The sequence below is a fragment of the Saccoglossus kowalevskii genome, chromosome 11 (assembly GCF_978046115.1).
Source record: "Saccoglossus kowalevskii chromosome 11, keSacKowa6.1, whole genome shotgun sequence".
NCBI classification, from domain to species: domain Eukaryota; kingdom Metazoa; phylum Hemichordata; class Enteropneusta; family Harrimaniidae; genus Saccoglossus; species Saccoglossus kowalevskii.
In genome coordinates this window covers 26,183,753-26,202,525 of record NC_140651.1, presented here as the reverse complement: position 1 = coordinate 26,202,525, position 18,773 = coordinate 26,183,753, and the positions used below count along the sequence as shown (strand labels likewise).

Here is an 18,773-nt window from a genome sequence, read left to right as displayed (position 1 = left end):
ACAATGGTGGGATCCTTACTAGAATAGAAAGAAATTAGAAGGAGTTTATTAGTATATAATAATTCGTGAATTTATTGTTCTGTAACATCTCATACTTTTTAATGGAGATAGTTTCGATTGATAATATGAGGTTATTACGAGAATTCTGCAAAGTATGCACGAAGACAGTACAGCGGGAGTATCGACAGATTATATTATTATACATCCTTTGCTCCCAGGGATACATCATGGAAATGGCGGAATCCAAAACGTTTAGAACAGATTTAGCGATCGGAACGTTTTTGTGAGGGGTCCGGTCAAACCCTGGGGGCAGTCATTGCTTTTTATTATTATTAAAGAACACGTACGTTCGTAATCATACCATATTCGGCATTTGCATTTCCTAATATGAAAATAGCCAGTGCAATACCGCAAAATTACTACATACTGTAACTCGTTACGGTGACAGATATAATAATATGTATAATGTGTTATAGGAAACGTTCTCACAAGGACTACCTATAATGCGTCTTAATATATTAGTTTTAAAAATGAAAAGAGAGGAAGTTGTGAACATTAAATATCAATATTGCTCGATCCATGATGTGGACACGGGAACTGCCGTACCAAACACTTATTTTGAGTACAATAAGTAACACTGGTGTACTATTTTCTAAGTAAATGAAATCAATAATATCAACCTTACCTTATGCATGCAGAACTATTGCCGTCATTGGGATTTGCAACAAATATATCATCCCAACTTACGCGATATGTGACAAACGTTTTCACTTCTGCATAAATTTCTGGCGTGCCAAGGACTGCCAGACATCCTTTTAATTCCACGCACTTCGCCTTTGCCTTTGAGTATGTCAATAGCGTTTTTATCAAAATATATTTTGAGCATCCCATAGTAGGTCCCACATCTGTAAGCATGGCAATATTTCGTTATTTTCTGACAGGAGATTAATACTGGAAATACACAATATACATGAAGATGGGCAATACTAAAGTATAATGTAACATTTCACAGATACTGGTAGTATCGTGGTAACTTATACGATTATCTCGAGTTTGTAATAACTGGTTTAAATGTAATGTTTGAAACATTGGGTTTAACTCATTTAGTATATATTGTTATGTGAAATTGTATATAGACAAACATTCAAATTGTAATGGCCAAAAAGGAAACATATTGTTTTCCGGACAAAATGGGAATACAGTGGATATCATCAATGTCACATGTACAAAACCATTTTTTCACAACCATATTTATATTGCGTTTTGTCACATCAGAATTATCCCTAGATGATATTTGCCATTACACGTGACGTCACATGTACGCTAAAACGCGATGGTAGCATTTTCATCGCTGCGATATTATTATTTAAAATTGGTTGATGAGAATAAATTACAAAACCTACAGAACTAACAATTTATTTTAAAAGCATATCACCACGACGAATATATTTCTGCAGATTTCGAAAATAATACTCATGGCGTAATTGGCTATATCATCTAGCCACTCTTAGTTTGTACATAATACTAGTCACTGACCACACCCCTATCCATAATACGAGAAACATTACACAATTGTCATCGCAATTCCCCTAAACTGTATGTATACCAGTGTATTTAGAACTTTTGTGAATATTGTTATGAACAGAGATTTAAACTTCAAAGTGTAACTTTATGATCGGTGTAAATAAACTGAATTATAGGGACGTATTAACTAGTTTTAAATTTACTATTTGTTATCGTTCATGTTAAATTAATGGTGATGCTAATGAGCTATCGCAGTGACTAGAAAAAGAGAAAACATCTTTCGGGAAACAATGTTAACGATGTCGCAAAGTTTGGATATAGATGAAGTTAAAAAGAACGAATACAATACATTATGTAACAATATGTTGAATCCCCGGCTGATAATTTAATATTGCCTAATTCTTTCTTGACAAGTAATAACTTACAAAAATCAAAACACAGATAAAACTAATGGAGGCTGATCCTGTAAGGAACTCAGTCAGTATGAAGTGAACGTTCTTGAGCTGTGATTTTTAGTTTGAACTATAAAGTGCTTTCCTATTGAGATTTAATTCAATGTCAGCTTCCAAGATACAAGTTCAACTGAGCAGCGTTGAGTCACACGATGCTGTAAATACAGTCACCATGACTGATATAACTGATAACTCATTGTGGCTAAAATTTGTGTGGTGGGTGGAAGATGTGTTTATTTTTTGTTGAGTCATTGTTTAGACACCCTGCAGCTTGAAATGGTATGGTCCAAATCCAAATTCGGTATGGCGGTGTTGAATATCTGTGCGATATGGCAGTGTCGTCTAAAAACATGTCATCAAAATGATTTCTGTTTATTTAATTACTGTTGTAGATCCTGAGAACTAGCCATTGAATATGATGTCGGGAATAAATGGTTTTCTGAACAAGATTTATTAATTATTGCTTACAATATTCCAGTATGAAGTGGGAGCAAAGTGTGACACCAAATCTAGTCGTTGTATTGTTATGCTTTTAAAATATTTTTTTTTAAATAAAATAAATTAAATAGAAATATTATGTGTATTTTTGTATGTGGAAACATGGCTGGCCCACTCAAAAATATAAAGAAGTGAGGTCTGCATTCTTTTTTTTCAATTTTTTTATTTGTGAAAAAAACTTGTATTTTACGGAGTGTAAACAATAAAACACTCACAGTGCAAGGCTAGTTCACCAACATATCTTTTCTCTTGCTTGAGTGTGAAAGTACATGGCTTAGTGACTACATCTTATGTTTTTAAGTTTTAGAATTTCTTTTATTTGGGAAGGTTCTTCTATAAAAAATAGAACAGATGTAATGAATTAATTTTAATATTTTATTTTAATTTCAGAACTAAAGCAAAATCACTACCTGAGACATATATCGTACATGTATTCACTGCGCCTAGGCTACAAAATCTATAGGAACAAGTTAAAAGTCATGCCATAGTATGTTTTCAGGTGAGTGAATTGTATACCTTCATTAATTAAAGCATAACTAGATACTCACTGCTTGTAATATTATGTAATGAATTAATTTTAATATTTTATTTTAATTTCAGAACTAAAGCAAAATCACTACCTGAGACATATCGTACATGTATTCACTGCGCCTAGGCTACAAAATCTATAGGAACAAGTTAAAAGTCATGCCATAGTATGTTTTCAGGTGAGTGAATTGTATACCTTCATTAATTAAAGCATAACTAGATATTCACTGCTTGTAATATTATGTAATAAATTAATTTTAATATTTTATTTTAATTTCAGAACTAAAGCAAAATCACTACCTGAGACATATATCGTACATGTATTCACTGCGCCTAGGCTACAAAATCTATAGGAACAAGTTAAAAGTCATGCCATAGTATGTTTTCAGGTGAGTGAATTGTATACCTTCATTAATTAAAGCATAACTAGATATTCACTGCTTGTAATATTATGTAATAAATTAATTTTAATATTTTATTTTAATTTCAGAACTAAAGCAAAATCACTACCTGAGACATATATCGTACATGTATTCACTGCGCCTAGGCTACAAAATCTATAGGAACAAGTTAAAAGTCATGCCATAGTATGTTTTCAGGTGAGTGAATTGTATACCTTCATTAATTAAAGCATAACTAGATACTCACTGCTTGTAATATTAGATCTGTTTAATGTGTTTAAAAGATTCCTCTCATTAGTAAATAGCGCCCCCACTCAACAATATTTAGAATGAGAGGTTGGTGAAAGGTTTGATGAGTCAGGAGCATCTATTGGCTAAGCTTGTTGTACATAGATGCAAATGAGTATAGAAACCATTAATGGTGTAGGGTGTACTGGGAGGGTGGAGGATTTCATGTTTGTAATGACTGGTTGTAATGCGGTAACTCGTTGTTTTCAAGATGCAGCCTGATATTTGTTGCTTTTTTGGTTGTTCAATTGTGGCTAAAATTTGTGAGGTGGGTGGAAGATTTGTTTATTGTTTGTTGAGTCATTGTTTAGACACCCTGCATCTTGAAATGGTATGGTTCAAATCCAAATTCGATATGGCGGTGTTGAATATCTGTGCGATATGGCAGTGTCGTCTAAAAACATGCCATCAATATGATTTCTGTTTATTTTTTTTACTGTTGTAGATCCTGAGAACTAGCCATTGAATATGATGTCGGGAATAAATGGTTTTCTGAACAAGCTTTATTAATTATTGCTTACAATATTCCAGTATGAATTGGGAGCAAAGTGTGACACTAAATCTAGTCGTTGTATTGTTATGTTATTTTTTTAAATAAAATAAAGTAAATGGAAATATTATGTGTATTTTTGTATGTGGAAACATGGCTGGCCCACTCAAAAAAATAAAGAAATGAGGTCTGCAGTTCTTTTTTTTTAATTTTTTTATTTGCGAAAAAACTGGTATTTTACAGAGTGTAAACAATAAAACACTCGCAGTGCAAGGCTAGTTCACCAACATGTCTATTCTTTTGCTTGAGTGTGAAAGTACATGGCTTAGTGACTATCTCTTATTGTTTCTTTTATTTGGGAAGGTTCTTCTATAAAAATAGAACAGATTATATATATATATATATATATACATAACAGTAATTTTAATATAAAGTAAGTACATTTTTCTTTTTAATAGTGACACCTGTTGTTTAGTATGATGGATCCCCACGGTTGGGTACAAGAGCATAGAATTTACAATTGAAATTGTTTTCTCATAAAAAACATGATCATAAATGGCCTTATAAACATTCTTTTAATTCATAGTTGGGTGGGCAGAGTAAACATGTGCTTATTTCTATTACTTTCTGACCATCGTGTTTGCCATTTACCATGACAATTTACATATAAGCAAAAGCTCCAGCCAATATCAGATACGACTACTTGTTCTAAGGTGTGGCACTTGGAAATGAGCGTTGTGACATGTGGCAAATGTCCAACTGTCTTGGGTAATAAGATTCACTAAATTTCAACTAGAAACAGCTAAACCAGTATACCTGTTGCATGCATGAAGCCAGTGAATTTGTTTTCAAGCCAGAGAAACTGCATCTATTTATATAAATACACATGGACAGAGAATATATTCTTGGAGCACTAAATGTGACAATTGCCCTACTGTCTGTGCCACATAGCGACCGACGAGAAGCTGGGTAGGTAGTGAACAAAAACATTGGCTGAAGCATTGCAAAGGACTGAATTGTTGTCAATAGCAACAAACATATTGGGAAAATCAAAGACAGTAAAAAAAAACACAGGCATATAAATACTAACTTTCTAGGATCTTTATTTGCTCCAAGTAATCCAGAGTAGAACGAGTTGAACCAACGTTATAGTCCGTTATAGTCTTTATTTTAATATTGGATGCAACCCATGATTTTAGAAATGCCTTGATCAATAAGAGTCTAAGTTACAGGGAAACATTATTTTGATTTTTCAGTGGACCAATAAATGCATTTGACAGGGAAATATAAATACTCTACCACAACAGCAATTAAAATACCTTGCTGCATTATAAGTATCACTTCCCTGTCAAATTAATGGTTCATGCTTATTTGAATGTGAACATAACAGGCCAATTTTATCACACCTTGCTAGGCTCAAACTTCCATCTAATCAGAGCATTCCAAATAAACATGACTCCCCACAAATACTAGAGGGCGCTCTGACCAAAAAAATGCCATAATTTAAATAAAGAACGGATAAATATTCCATGTTTTGTTATTGACCTAGAGTAATCTATGATGTCTTTTTACTGACATATGGGTTGCATGGGCTTGTAGAGTAATGTTCTGGTGTTAATATACTGGCTATATATTTCGTTTCATTTTTGTGGAATATGGCTAAATGAAATCCAATTTTATAATGTAATGATAATAAAATCATTCAGTAATTTGGTGTATATCGCGGCGTATAGGTAAGTTAACTGCTGGTACTTACAATAACATACATCTGGATCTTCAATTGAACCACTGGGACAGCTACATGTGTAACTGCCAACAGTATTATAGCAAACATAACCGCCACACCCACCATAACCAGTCAAACACTCGTTAATGTCTACAAATATAGTTTTTAAAAAACATTTAAATAAAACCATCCCGAATGACGAGAACACCCAATGATCGAAGAGTACTTGTAAATGACTACAATCGGAGTGTGATTAGAGCAGAAAAAGAACATTATGTTGCAAAGCACTTGCAAAAACAACCCATGACCCATGATTCATTATTGTTGGTAAGAAACTATGAATGTCCTATTTATTTACTTATTCGATGCGATTATTTTTCACCTAGTCACTTTGGAAATAGAAAGAAATAACACTTCGTAAATTTGGCATTGAATTTGAAATCGCGTAAATGTATATTACATTAACACATCCTATTACAAAGAAAACTCAAGGTAATACACGAAATGTATTGCTGATAAATAATTCTCTTACATCTCTATCCAATTCGTTACATATCTCATATATATATATATATATATATATAGAAAAATGGGTACGCCTATGGTATCGACGCACCCATTCCCCAGTCGTATTGTAAAGAAATAGTGTGGATTCTGAAATTTAGTCTTACCTACACATTCAGCTGATGGAGCCCATATTCCATCGATACATGTAATGATATTCATTTCTGCTGAAGCATATCCAAGAATACCATATCCAGGGCTACACAAAACATGTACATCTTCATAATGTTCAAATACGCTGGTGTCATTCTCCAAAATCTCTTCGGGTATGTTCGATGCTAAACATTCTGAAAAAAAATTAAGCACACATCTCTGAGCTTCAATCAAAAAGTATAACTATTTAAGAGATTTGCATTGTATTCCTTCTATTTTCGCTATTAGGTGCGTCTTTGGTGGAGATCACACCTGTGAACAATACTAAAAATCACTGCGGAATAACAAAATATAAAATAATAATAATAATAATAATAATATGTTTATTCATTCTGAAGTATGAAAACAATATTTGTTAAGATACAACTCTATACACACAGAAAATGGATGAAATGGCTTCAGGTAGTAAGTGAATAAATGAATGAAGGAGTGAATGAATAAAATAAATAATTAAATAAATAATGGATAAATAACTTCAAATTATTCTCATGAAATAAATGTATTTTTAAAGGTTTTTCTAAATTTCGATACATTTGGTATTGATCGTATGTGAAGGGGGAACTGCTCCAGATTTTTTCTCCGGACTGTTATCATCTGAAGTTCTGGCAAAAGACTTTATTATCAGCATGAAGTATTTCAATAGGAATATGTGTACTGCCCAGACAGTTTGGAATCAGTTTATCAACAGCCAATTAGATTGCTTCTTTCATCAACGCGCTTGGCCAATCTATCAATATCGCTGCGCACAGAGGAAGCTGTGTTGGCTTTGACAGTTCCGAGTCCGAAGCGTTCGTTGTTAGTCGTTGTTAAATGAATATATTGTTATGCTTTACCGGCTTTGCGACCAGCGAGCGTGGTAGTAGTGTTGTCACCACTGTATTATGGAGGAACAGGTGTTATATCTCTTAGCTCATGTCACTGCAACATATATCGGAAGAAATGAAGCCGAAGATGAAGACATGAGAAATGCGAAACTTCAAGCGCTTGTTGGCACTCATATATAACAAAGCTTTCTATTGTTCGGTGAACTATCTATCACGCGAATACGTGACATACATACGGTTATGAATAGAGTTACCGCACAGGTTCCGCAGTGGCGAATCTAGAGGGTGGGTTCTTTCAGGGTCCCCCAACCCGTTGAAAACTGTATTCAATTTGTTTTTGTATAATATAAAAATATCATTAACTTAGTCAGGCGATTTTAAATCCTGTATCCGCCCCTGGTTGGAGCGGAAGGAATGTCCGAACGGAACATCACCAGTACAGGCGGACGATGACGAAATATATGCATTGTAAAACGTTATCAATGCGACTGCACGTCCGCTCAACGCGAATCTCCAAAGAATCTCAACGTCTTGAGCATTTTAAAAACAATGATATTTCTATAATACTACTATTATTAAAATTGTGAGTTAACTACTTTTGAATATGAAGAATAACATGATACGAAAATACCAATGAACAAAATTTGATACTCACCGCATGGTCTAACGTGTACACATTCTCTATGTTCCTGTAAGTCGCGTTGTGAGCAATCATTTGATGCAGCATTTGTAGCGCTACAAGGCCGCGTTCTAATTTCCAATCCCCAACCACAAGTCACAAAACAGGGACTCCAGCTATTCCATTCGCCCAAAGAAGTAGCTACATTTTGAATAAATGTTTTTGAATATTTATATTGAAATATGTTATTAATACAGTAACTATAAAATCATAAAATGAATAAAAAAGTATTATGAATGCAAATGTACTCGTTAACTGACCAAGGGTAAATTTTCGGATCAAATATCAACATCATAGTGTGCGTTTATGTGATTTCGCGATATAACTACAACGAAAAAATTCCAACGCCTTCAAATTTGGCTTGCATGTTCATCATGTGGATCTATAATAACTAGTTGCTAGGTCAAAGGTCAATGTCACATAATACAACACAGTTACAATTGAACATAGCTACCTTAAGCCTCATATGATCCCAATATTTGGATGTTAAAGGTCAAGTTTGCAGTACAAATGTGTATGTCGGAATATAACTAGAAGTCATGATTAGATTTTAAGATCAAAGGGTCAAATGTCACTGGGTCATAAAACACCCTAACTGTGCATGCGGGCTGCAGCATGGGTCCAGCTCCTAATTTGTGTTGTCTCGTTTATTATATTATCAATGATACACACCTTCTCCGCATGTTACATTTACACCGTTCTCATATGACGAGCGTAACACAAGTCGAAGCTCTTGTCGCGGACACATTGATATAGATTGTTCATTGCCAACACAACTTATGTCACTTATCACAGCTGGCATCGTACTGGGATAAGATGTATTGTACTTTCCCACATCTGGAAATAAGTGAAAAAATATCAAATATATTGAACACTATAGTAATTGTGTGAGCATGATTTATAGCATCTAACAAACCAAAAAAAGAAACTAACCCAGTCACTCACTTACATCAATAACCTACCAATTTGAACCAGTCCAATAACCAACCAATCCCCAAACAACCAGCATATCCCCCAAAATATAAATGAGCCAACCAATCCAAACCCATCCACCCAATCTCCTACTTACCAACCAACCAACCAAGCAATCAATTCGCTAAAACAATTCAATGCATAATTCAATTAATAACTAAGATTACCTGTTGCATTTGGAAATCCAAGTTGTTTGCATACGACATTGGCGTTGTCCATGCTCCAGCTTTTGTCGCTTTGTATATTTGCCCACTGGCCAAGTTTGGGAATGAAAATGTCGACACGTCCTGAATTAAGTTCACCGGAAATCAGTCTTGGAACCATGTCTATGATAAATACATATACTTGTCATAATACTCAATTGCACTACTTATAAAGACATTTTACTCACAAGGTCTATAAAAGTATTTCTGGATAAAAGTGCAAGAGCATCTTCAAATCGTATTCATGTATTGCATTTTCAAAAATTATATATATATATATATATATATATATATATATATATATATATATATATATATATATATATATATATATATATATGTACTACTTTCTTCAGAAAAAATAATTGTATATATTTGTGGTTTTATTTTCTTCATGCTTAAGAATGTTAATTAATAGAATATTCTTTCCCTACAAATCAATTATTAAAATTTTTGTATGTTATGGATGCTAATTCGATAATATGTGTTAGAATTGAAAATCTTGTAGGTGCAATCTTGCAAGAATGTCAAAAGGAAGGCGTGTTTCATTTGAATTGTGGCGACATTATGAACCAATGAATATGATTCCGTCTATATGTTGTGATTTTAAACTGTTTGATTTGAATTGTGACACAAAAAAACAAGACATATGTTTGTAGGCTTCAGTTTGGCGGATATGTTTTGATTTCGAAATGCCAGACATAGTCTTAAGTCATTTCTCAATAAGACCACGGAATAATGTACTAGTTTTCACTTCACATCATCTGCGTTGTTGTTGTTGTTGTTGTTGTTGTTGTTTGAGAAGTGGAAATCAATTGATTTGAACATTGTATATATATTATGAGTTTGTTTTAATAACTTCTGGTTTACCTACTTGGGTGTAAGTGGTCACTCTTTGATTCTATTGTATCACCAAAACAGCCACTATCAATATTCACCAAACCTGCATTCAAGCATTCTCTACTGCGATACACAGTGCCGTCAGACGATGGAGGCCATGAAAATTCACTCCACATTGACCAAACTGCAAAGAATACTCGACATTAATAATTGTGTTAAATTCAATGTATTTGGAACACAAATATAGAATCTATGTGCATAGCAGACCGTGCATTGCTAGGGTTGAATCTTTTAGACTGGGAATTTAAGTAAGTGTGTATCTTCAAAAGATTGCCATACAGGTCATGTGATATTTTATAGTTAGACAATTGTTCAAAATTGACTTCAAACGCATTGTTTTAGTAATTAAGGAGTATTCAGTTTAATTGTTTGTTACATATTATAAACAAACAAAAAATGATTACTATGTCAAATTGCTGTATTATGTAATTACACGTACTTGGGCAAGGCATTTGATTACAACGTCTGTAATCAAAATTATGACCTTCACAGTACACACTATCAGGCACGTCAATATCATTGTCACATGACCTTAGTCGTTGTTGATATCCAGTTCCACATGACACTGTACAGTCGGACCAGGTACCCCATATTTCCCACATCGGTAGTGACTGTGGCAGAACTGTTAAAAGTAAAATTAATAAGTTATACACGCGTTTCAACATAGGGTAATAGTAATACTAAGGGCTTCTGCTGAACTTGCAATTGGTAATAATGTATTCAATGTAACTTGTGACTTCTATGCTTGCAAAAGAAAGTGTACCATAGAGAGCAACGCCATTAATTGTGCTATGACATATTGTGATACTGATTATACGTCGTAAACAATTTCACTCGAGTCTTAGAAAGTAATCATGTATTTGTTATTTAATGCTGTTGGGTTTCATTTTGTTGACTACATGACACAATGTCTTCTAGGTGCAGAGAGAGGAATAATAGACTTAATGATTTGACAACTGGTGTGAGTCGAGATCAGTGTCGCTTCAAATGTCACACCAATCTGAATTGGTAATGCAATTGGGGGTTATATGCACTGTAACAGATGAGAAGTTCACGTCCAGTTTTTAGTGACTGTCAACATAAGTGCGATAAAACAATTAGTTTGGTATAAAGAAGACATGTCAGACTTATGGCTATTGAACAGCATTCTATAGAAAAATATATAATCCTATCGGTAAACAAATTAACATCTTGGACCATGATGTTTATAGGCCATGGTATATTTTGATTTTCTTCAGTTGAAGGGCGGTGGTCATCACGCCACCTGTATGCGAGCTATGAACAAAGATGGCGACTTTGTCGCACAGGCCAACACACAAACAAACACCAGACAAAACCACCATCATCGTAAGATGTTCGTGGGTTTGTCTTTTCAAATTACTATCTTCAGATTGTGTTGAAAGCATAATTATACTTTGTATAGAATTTTTTCAGTTTGAGAGGGTTTCCATAACAGTTACGTTTGAGTGACTTGGGCGACGATACTCATGAGTAACATCCAGCTATCTTTAAGTGAGGATTGTTATATTGGTGAATAAATATACTTTGCAAGATTCAAATGTGTTATGGTTTATGCTTTCGGACATTCACGTAATCTGTATCTAACAGTAATACAGAAATAATATGGGGTTATTACGAGGATACTGCAAAATATGCACAAAGACAGTACGGCGAGAGTATCGACCGACGCGCAGCGGAGGTCGATGCGACCGCGTACATTTGGCGCGCAACCGCTCTATATTTGAAATTTTCATTTCTTAATATGGTAGGATGAAAATACCCTGTGCAATACCGCAATATTACGGCACGCTGTAACTTATGGCGTTACGGTGACAGGTGTATAATAATATTTTTTTTATTGTGTTTGAACTCATCTAACTTCAATAACCTACATAGCCGTATATCGGGTGTCTCTTCTTAGGTTTGGACAAAGGCTGATGCGGTTTGTTTATGCTTCATCGATTGAATCCAATCAATAAATTATAAAGATACGTAATTAATTTATATTTGTAATGTTTTAGGAGCGTGTCATGAGAGTTTAGAATCCCATTTTTTGCTTCTCCACACATTGCATTTTAATTGTCCAGCTAATTTAAAACACTGTATATAAGTTTAAGATTGTTTGTGTTATGTAACTACAAATTTATTTTTATCAACTACTACATTTTCGGTGCAAAATAACTTTAACTTGAATCACAAAATATTTATTAAAATGTTGCCTTTTAGTTGGTTTGTAATATTCATTTCATTCAAACTTTCCCATGAAGAAACAACGTTATTTTTTTACTTCGCTAGTTTTGATCAGTTGGATTCTCTTAAAAATATTAATTTTAACATATTTCAACAATGTTTGTCGTTTTTATATTATAGTCTAAGTTTCCCTTTTTTCAGAAACTTATAAGTTTATTATTGTTAAATTAGCAAAAGCAGTGCAGAACCAGTGCGAAAAACAGGTATTAGAGCAACAAATATTGCATTTGTCACAACGCCTGAAGGGATTAAAATTGCTTTACTTACTGCGGGAAGTAAGTTGTATGATTTCCTGCATGCACCGTTCATACAATTGCCGAATTGTATACTATGTTCCTTGATTTTAAACATGTGGCAAATTACAAGTCAGCTAATTATGTGAGAGCAATTTGAGCAAGTATTCGAAATGAGTGTTCAAGTTATGTCATTGACAAAGCAAGTACTTCAGAGTTTCTAAAGTAAAGTCTGTAAATGCCGAGATTGGAGATCCAGAATAGAAGTAAGTTTTGTTGCGAAAGAAATTTTGAAAATATTATGTTTTGAACTTGTTGCTATGTGTTGCTATATGTATACTTGTATTATTAAGTTATTAGAAATCTGCATATGAATACAACTTTAGCATGTTACATTCAGTATAAAAGAATATGTGCGGATTTAATGTATTGAACATATGACCAGAAATCGAATCACGTGTTCAAAAGTGGTATAAAATTTAAAATATTATTAGGAAATGTTTTTCACTTACAGGGCACATAGCATATTTCACCAACATAATGTTCTTCTGCACGACAATTGCACTGAAAATTGTCTCCATCAGATACACACCAAGAGTTCATTTTGCATTGGTTTGTTGAACATAACGATACCGGTAGCAACACCTGCAGACACCATAGTCACATATTACTCTACCTTGAATTTCGTTTGGTCAGATATGTTTTCAAATACAACGTATTAATGTGTTTTAGAAATAGAAATATATGGTGTGTATAAATGCCATGCACATTTCATATTTGAACTGCGATTTCTTGTGTATAAAAATAATAAGCTGATTAGAATTCAGCATACAAATCACTCTACCAAGATTACCAATACGTAAGCAATATGTTATAGTATAAGGTTAATACGAGAATACTTCAAAGTATGCCCGAAGACAGTACAGCTGGAGTATTGACCGACGCGCAGAGGCGTACTGTCTGAGTGCATACTTTGAGGTATTCTCGTAATAACCTTATTATTATACATTTTTTTACTTCCAAGGATACAGCATGGGAATGTCGAAATTCAAAATGTTTAGAACAGAATCAACGAACTGCTTTGTGTGGAGTCCGGTCAAACTCTGGTGGCAGCTATGTTTGTTTTTATTATTAGAGAACGCTTCCTCGCGTAATCATTTCAAATTTGGAATTCGCATTTCCTAATATGATAGAATGAAAATACTCCATACGACACGCTGTAACTTATGGCGTTACGATGACAGATGTATAATAATATAACATATTTTGTGTGTATATAAATATTGTATCATGTAATATTTGTACATAAGGTAACTGATGTGCATGCCATTCAACACTGGTGCCATTGCGAGTTGCGCCATTCTCAGTTCCACTTACTTCATTGTTCTCTTCTGTAGATAGAATCTGGAATTTATCTTTTGATGCAAACATCCATCCAGGTCGTGAGGATAACTGGCTTTTCCTGATTTCCTTATGTATGTAGCATGTACGGTATGGTGGATGGTAACTAATAGCCTCACACGCGGCCCCTAACTTCATACAATCATGGAAACACATAATAGAGCTGTAGCTGAGAAATACTTTTTCCCTTATTCCATTTTGTGCAACGTCATTGTTAAAACTAATTTGTGTTCCAGTGTAAACATAAGAAGACATTGCAAATGTACAATTTTGAAAAATGAAGAACGACATCAACACTAATGTTGGGAATGACATGTTGCAACTTGTGTGTATGGATAACAAATAAGAAATTAACGCCAATTACTCATCGTATAAAACGATTAACTAACTATTCATTCGTGATGATTGGATGCTTTCTTTGTGCAGCACCCATAAAAATTTGAATAATATGCATTGAATAATTGAACAGGAATAAGTTGAAATTATTTTTACATATGGTGAAAATACAACAAATTAGTATATTAGGAAAGTCGCTGATAATTGTCTATATTTTGAAAAGAGTGAATACATCCTGCCCAACATGGGCATCATAGTCGAATGGTTACTGTGTTATATACAAGACAAATAACATTGATGTGTGAGAGTGCTCGCGGCTCTATTTGCCCACATGTCCATTCATATATAATTCAAGAAACTTATTGTCTGTTAAGGCTAGTCGTTCATTTGGTTCATGATTTTGATGAAAGATACAATGTTAATTAAAAAAATATGCACCATGAGCCTGGAATAATGAGTGAAATAGTAAAGTGTATGTTTTATAGTGTGGTGTAATGAAGGTAATGGTAACTATCAAATTGCGTAACACCTGAAAGTGGTCCTAAGTTCAATATTCCCCTAAAGCTCACATTTGAATTATTCCACTTCTAGAAATGATAACATCACACTTGTCATTAGTATTTTTGAAAACGTTATTTATAATCTGCGATTATATTATCAGGGCACTCTTTTCATAAAGAACACATACTATTATGTTTTACAAAAAAACACTATATTGTTGGAAGCTATGTCTGTGTGGATAAAAACATATCTATCACTGAGATCGGATAGACACTTTAAGGTCAAATACGGACTTTTTAAAGTTTTTTGATACGACAACACCAGCCTGACATAATGGCAAGCATCGCCTTCTCTGGTTGTTTCTCAGTCTGGCATATTTAACAATGGAGTTCAAGATGATACAAGATTGTAACTCCAGCTGATATGTTAAGCTTCTTTTAACCTTGGTCCACTTAATTTCTTTCGAAGAGCATCGTATCATCTTGTTACACATATAAACATGTCTTTGCTTGACCATCTGATTCAAAATCGAGACCATTTTGATGTTATGGTCTCAGTCGTGTATGAAAGTGGACAGTATAGTACCTCGATGTATGTCATTTTATTTTAAAGAACATATTTAAAATGGCCGACTGGTGAACACATCCTTGACATGTCTTGACCGATAATGTTCGAATTTATAGATACATCATAGCTTTTGATTATTGATGACTCAAATCAAAATGGCTGAATAAAACGAAATTTTCAAACCAAGCGTACAAGTTTATACATCGTTCAGCTAGTGTCCATCTTTTAGTAAAAAGACCACAATTATTTTCAGATCGGAATGGCCGAATGCAAATCTGTCTTTTGTGTCTAGAAACACAATCTACAGTAGCAGGCCCTGGAATAAGAACAGTAGTACTTTTTTATTATTTCCGTACCATTTCGTTATCACCAACATCTGAACTACGACCAATATAAGTATATCAAGTTCTCTTTCATGCAGTCCTAAGGTAATGAATGTTTTCAGGAGTTTCTTCTTCCAAGGTTGTGTAATACTAACGTGTGTAACGTTTTGGTCAGCGTTCTCTGAACGTTCCAATCGTCCAATTTCCGAGCGTTCTGGAACGAGGTAGACACATCCAGCGTTCGATTAACGAGTGCCTAAACGTATGACTAGCGTGTTCCTCACGCACGAGGAGCGTGTAATGAGCGACCAAGTAAGATACCAAGGATACCCCTGGAAATTATTTAGGTATGCTAACGTGTCACTAGCGCGCGACGAACGACATTTAAACGTTAAGTGAGCGTGTTGAGCGTGTATCTAACGTTAGGTCGTTAATTTGACGTTAGTGCGCTTTAGTGCGCTAGGGGTACGTTCAGCGGTCGTTGACAGGTCGCTAGTGATTTGTTCACTGCAAAGCGAGCGATTGGTAACAACTAAGTAACGTTAGAGCAACGACTGACTAACGATTGTCGAATGCGTCGTTAGCAAAACGATCGAAGAACGTTATTTAACGTTTAACAGTGTTTAAAAACAAACGTTGAAGAACGCTGGTTTCAAATGAGAACTTTTGTGCATGTTCAAAACATTTTTTGGGATCAGCGTTTTCCGCCGATTCCCGACGATCAGCAACGATTACCGACGTTCACTAGCGTTCTCATGGCGCTCTTCTGGCGCTGTCCCAGCGACTTTTGGGCTACTACCAACGTTTCCTCAAACGCCAGAGAACGCTAGCCAGAATGTCATGGTGTGACTGAGTCTTTACTCACTCTCCGAATAATAATTATGTTACGAAATTATGAATCTTTGTTGTCATTTTTCTAAACATATTTGAGAACTGAGACAGCATATACAATTTTGCTGAGAGCACTTGGACGATTGCATCACAGTTTTAAAGTAAAGGAAACTAACGTTTCGTTGCACTGTGTAGCCGTTAAAAAGACACCTTAACACATACTGTCCGTTAAATAATGAGATACGTAGGGTGGCAGCGGCCTTACTCGAGGGTGTCGGGTCGCGACAATCACAATGAGTAGCGACCTAATCAAGACTAATCATTATTTGAATAATGCTTGACACATGTGCTGATATAACATACAATTTGTAAATATGTTATTATGTAATAAACTTTCAATCAACTTGTGTATTTATTAATCATGATGGTGATGTTTTTCAAAGAAGAAAACATGCTATAATTAAACCCATGTGTGTGTATATGTTTTTTAAATATATTTTCGATCCATGTTTCCCTCTAGCCTAATGTTTACGCATAATTGTGATTATTTTGACCTCAAATTACCAAAATTAGACTTTTTGATCAAAAGCTTTAACCTTTCTATCATACATATTTGAGGCAAATCTTTAGCAGCATTTACTACATCAGATCTGGCGGACAAAAACCTCTTAACCCATAGACTATACTGTCAGAACAGTATCATACAGAAGCAGAAAAGTTCAGGACAATACCTATTTAATGATATCAATGCGCTCATTATCCCACGATATATTTAAGGAGGATAAGTTCAAGATAAGATATATTCTTCTTCGAGTTTTAGTGTTAACAAAATTTAATTATTGGAAATTATTTCGAGTACCGAAAGTGAGAAACTTAATAAAGAAGTTGCATTTTCGCGATGGTGCCAATGATGACCTTATTTCTTCATATCTCTATAATTTCTTTGGTGGCATAGAATGGAAAAGTCGTATATTATTATTTATATGAATCCTAATATTACAAAAACATTCAAACTTAGCTTTAATTCTAATAGTATTTATGTGTTTCAATAGTTACATACAATGGAAGGTTCGCTGCAGCAATGTATTGTGGAATCGTGCACTGTCTTTTCTTAAATTCAATATTTTATTTAATGTTCGGATAAATCAGTGTGGCCACTGGTCTAATATTGTGTGTATGCATTGTCATTAACCCATCCCCTCTCACGCCGTCGAATTTGTAAACAGTCAGACAGTGAACATTTCAATTTAGAGAGGAAGAGTATCCGCACCAAACTTCGGTTTATGACGTTGTGTCAACCTGTTTTTATTGGTGTGACCGTTGATGGCACAGGTTTATCCAAGCATAAATTGTAACCATAGCAACTATGTATTGTGATGAATACTTTAATACCTTTCGAAACATCATTCCTTTCGAATAAGCTCACTCAAAGGAGTAATTGGTTTCTTGCCAATTTAATTGTGACTAAGTATTATATTTGTATACGCACGATGATATGAAACAACACCGCCATGTATCATTCAAACGAGTAATTATATAACTGTGACTAAGTACTATACGCGATATGGTCGAGTTGATGGTCATAAACTTTTTTATTGGTTTCTTTGAATGGAATATTATTATAGAGTAAAAGAATAAACATGGTGATATATTGAAATTTATAAGGTTTGATTAATTTTAAAAATTTGTGGTTTTTAAAAAAAATTATACAAAATAGTATATGATTAATTAATATTATTATACATCTGTCATCGTAACGCCATAAGTTACAGGTGTCGTAATTTTGCGGTATTTTACGGGGATTTTTCATCCTACCATATTAAGAAATACGAATTCTAAATATAGAATGTTTACGCGCGTAAGCGTCCTCTAATAATAAAAACAAACATGGCTGCAACCAGGTTTTGACCGGACTCCACACAAAAAATTTTGCTGATTCTGTTCCAAACTTTTTTAGATTTCGACATTCCCATAATGTATCCTTGGAAGAAAAAATGTATAATGATAAGGTTATTACGAGGATACCTCAAAGTATGCCTTCACATCGAACGTATCAGATCAAACTAATTTTCCATGTAACATGGCTACCTATAAATAGGTACACCTGTGATTGTTAATAAAGTCAAAAC

At 34.2% G+C, this 18,773-nt stretch overlaps 1 protein-coding gene across 1 annotated transcript in view; it reads right to left on the bottom strand.

Moving 5' to 3' along the window:
* Positions 1-18,773, bottom strand: part of LOC146736574 (scavenger receptor cysteine-rich domain-containing protein DMBT1-like) — a 64,201-nt gene that overhangs the window by 780 nt on the left and 44,648 nt on the right. The window contains exons 13-19 of the mRNA XM_085505315.1: positions 10,642-10,824; positions 10,177-10,326; positions 9,267-9,425; positions 8,800-8,964; positions 6,579-6,758; positions 5,938-6,057; positions 686-905 (exon numbers count right to left, since the gene is read on the bottom strand). Of these exons, the coding sequence (XP_085361441.1) occupies positions 686-905; positions 5,938-6,057; positions 6,579-6,758; positions 8,800-8,964; positions 9,267-9,425; positions 10,177-10,326; positions 10,642-10,824 (1,177 nt within the window). The remainder of the gene's footprint in view (positions 1-685; positions 906-5,937; positions 6,058-6,578; positions 6,759-8,799; positions 8,965-9,266; positions 9,426-10,176; positions 10,327-10,641; positions 10,825-18,773) is intronic.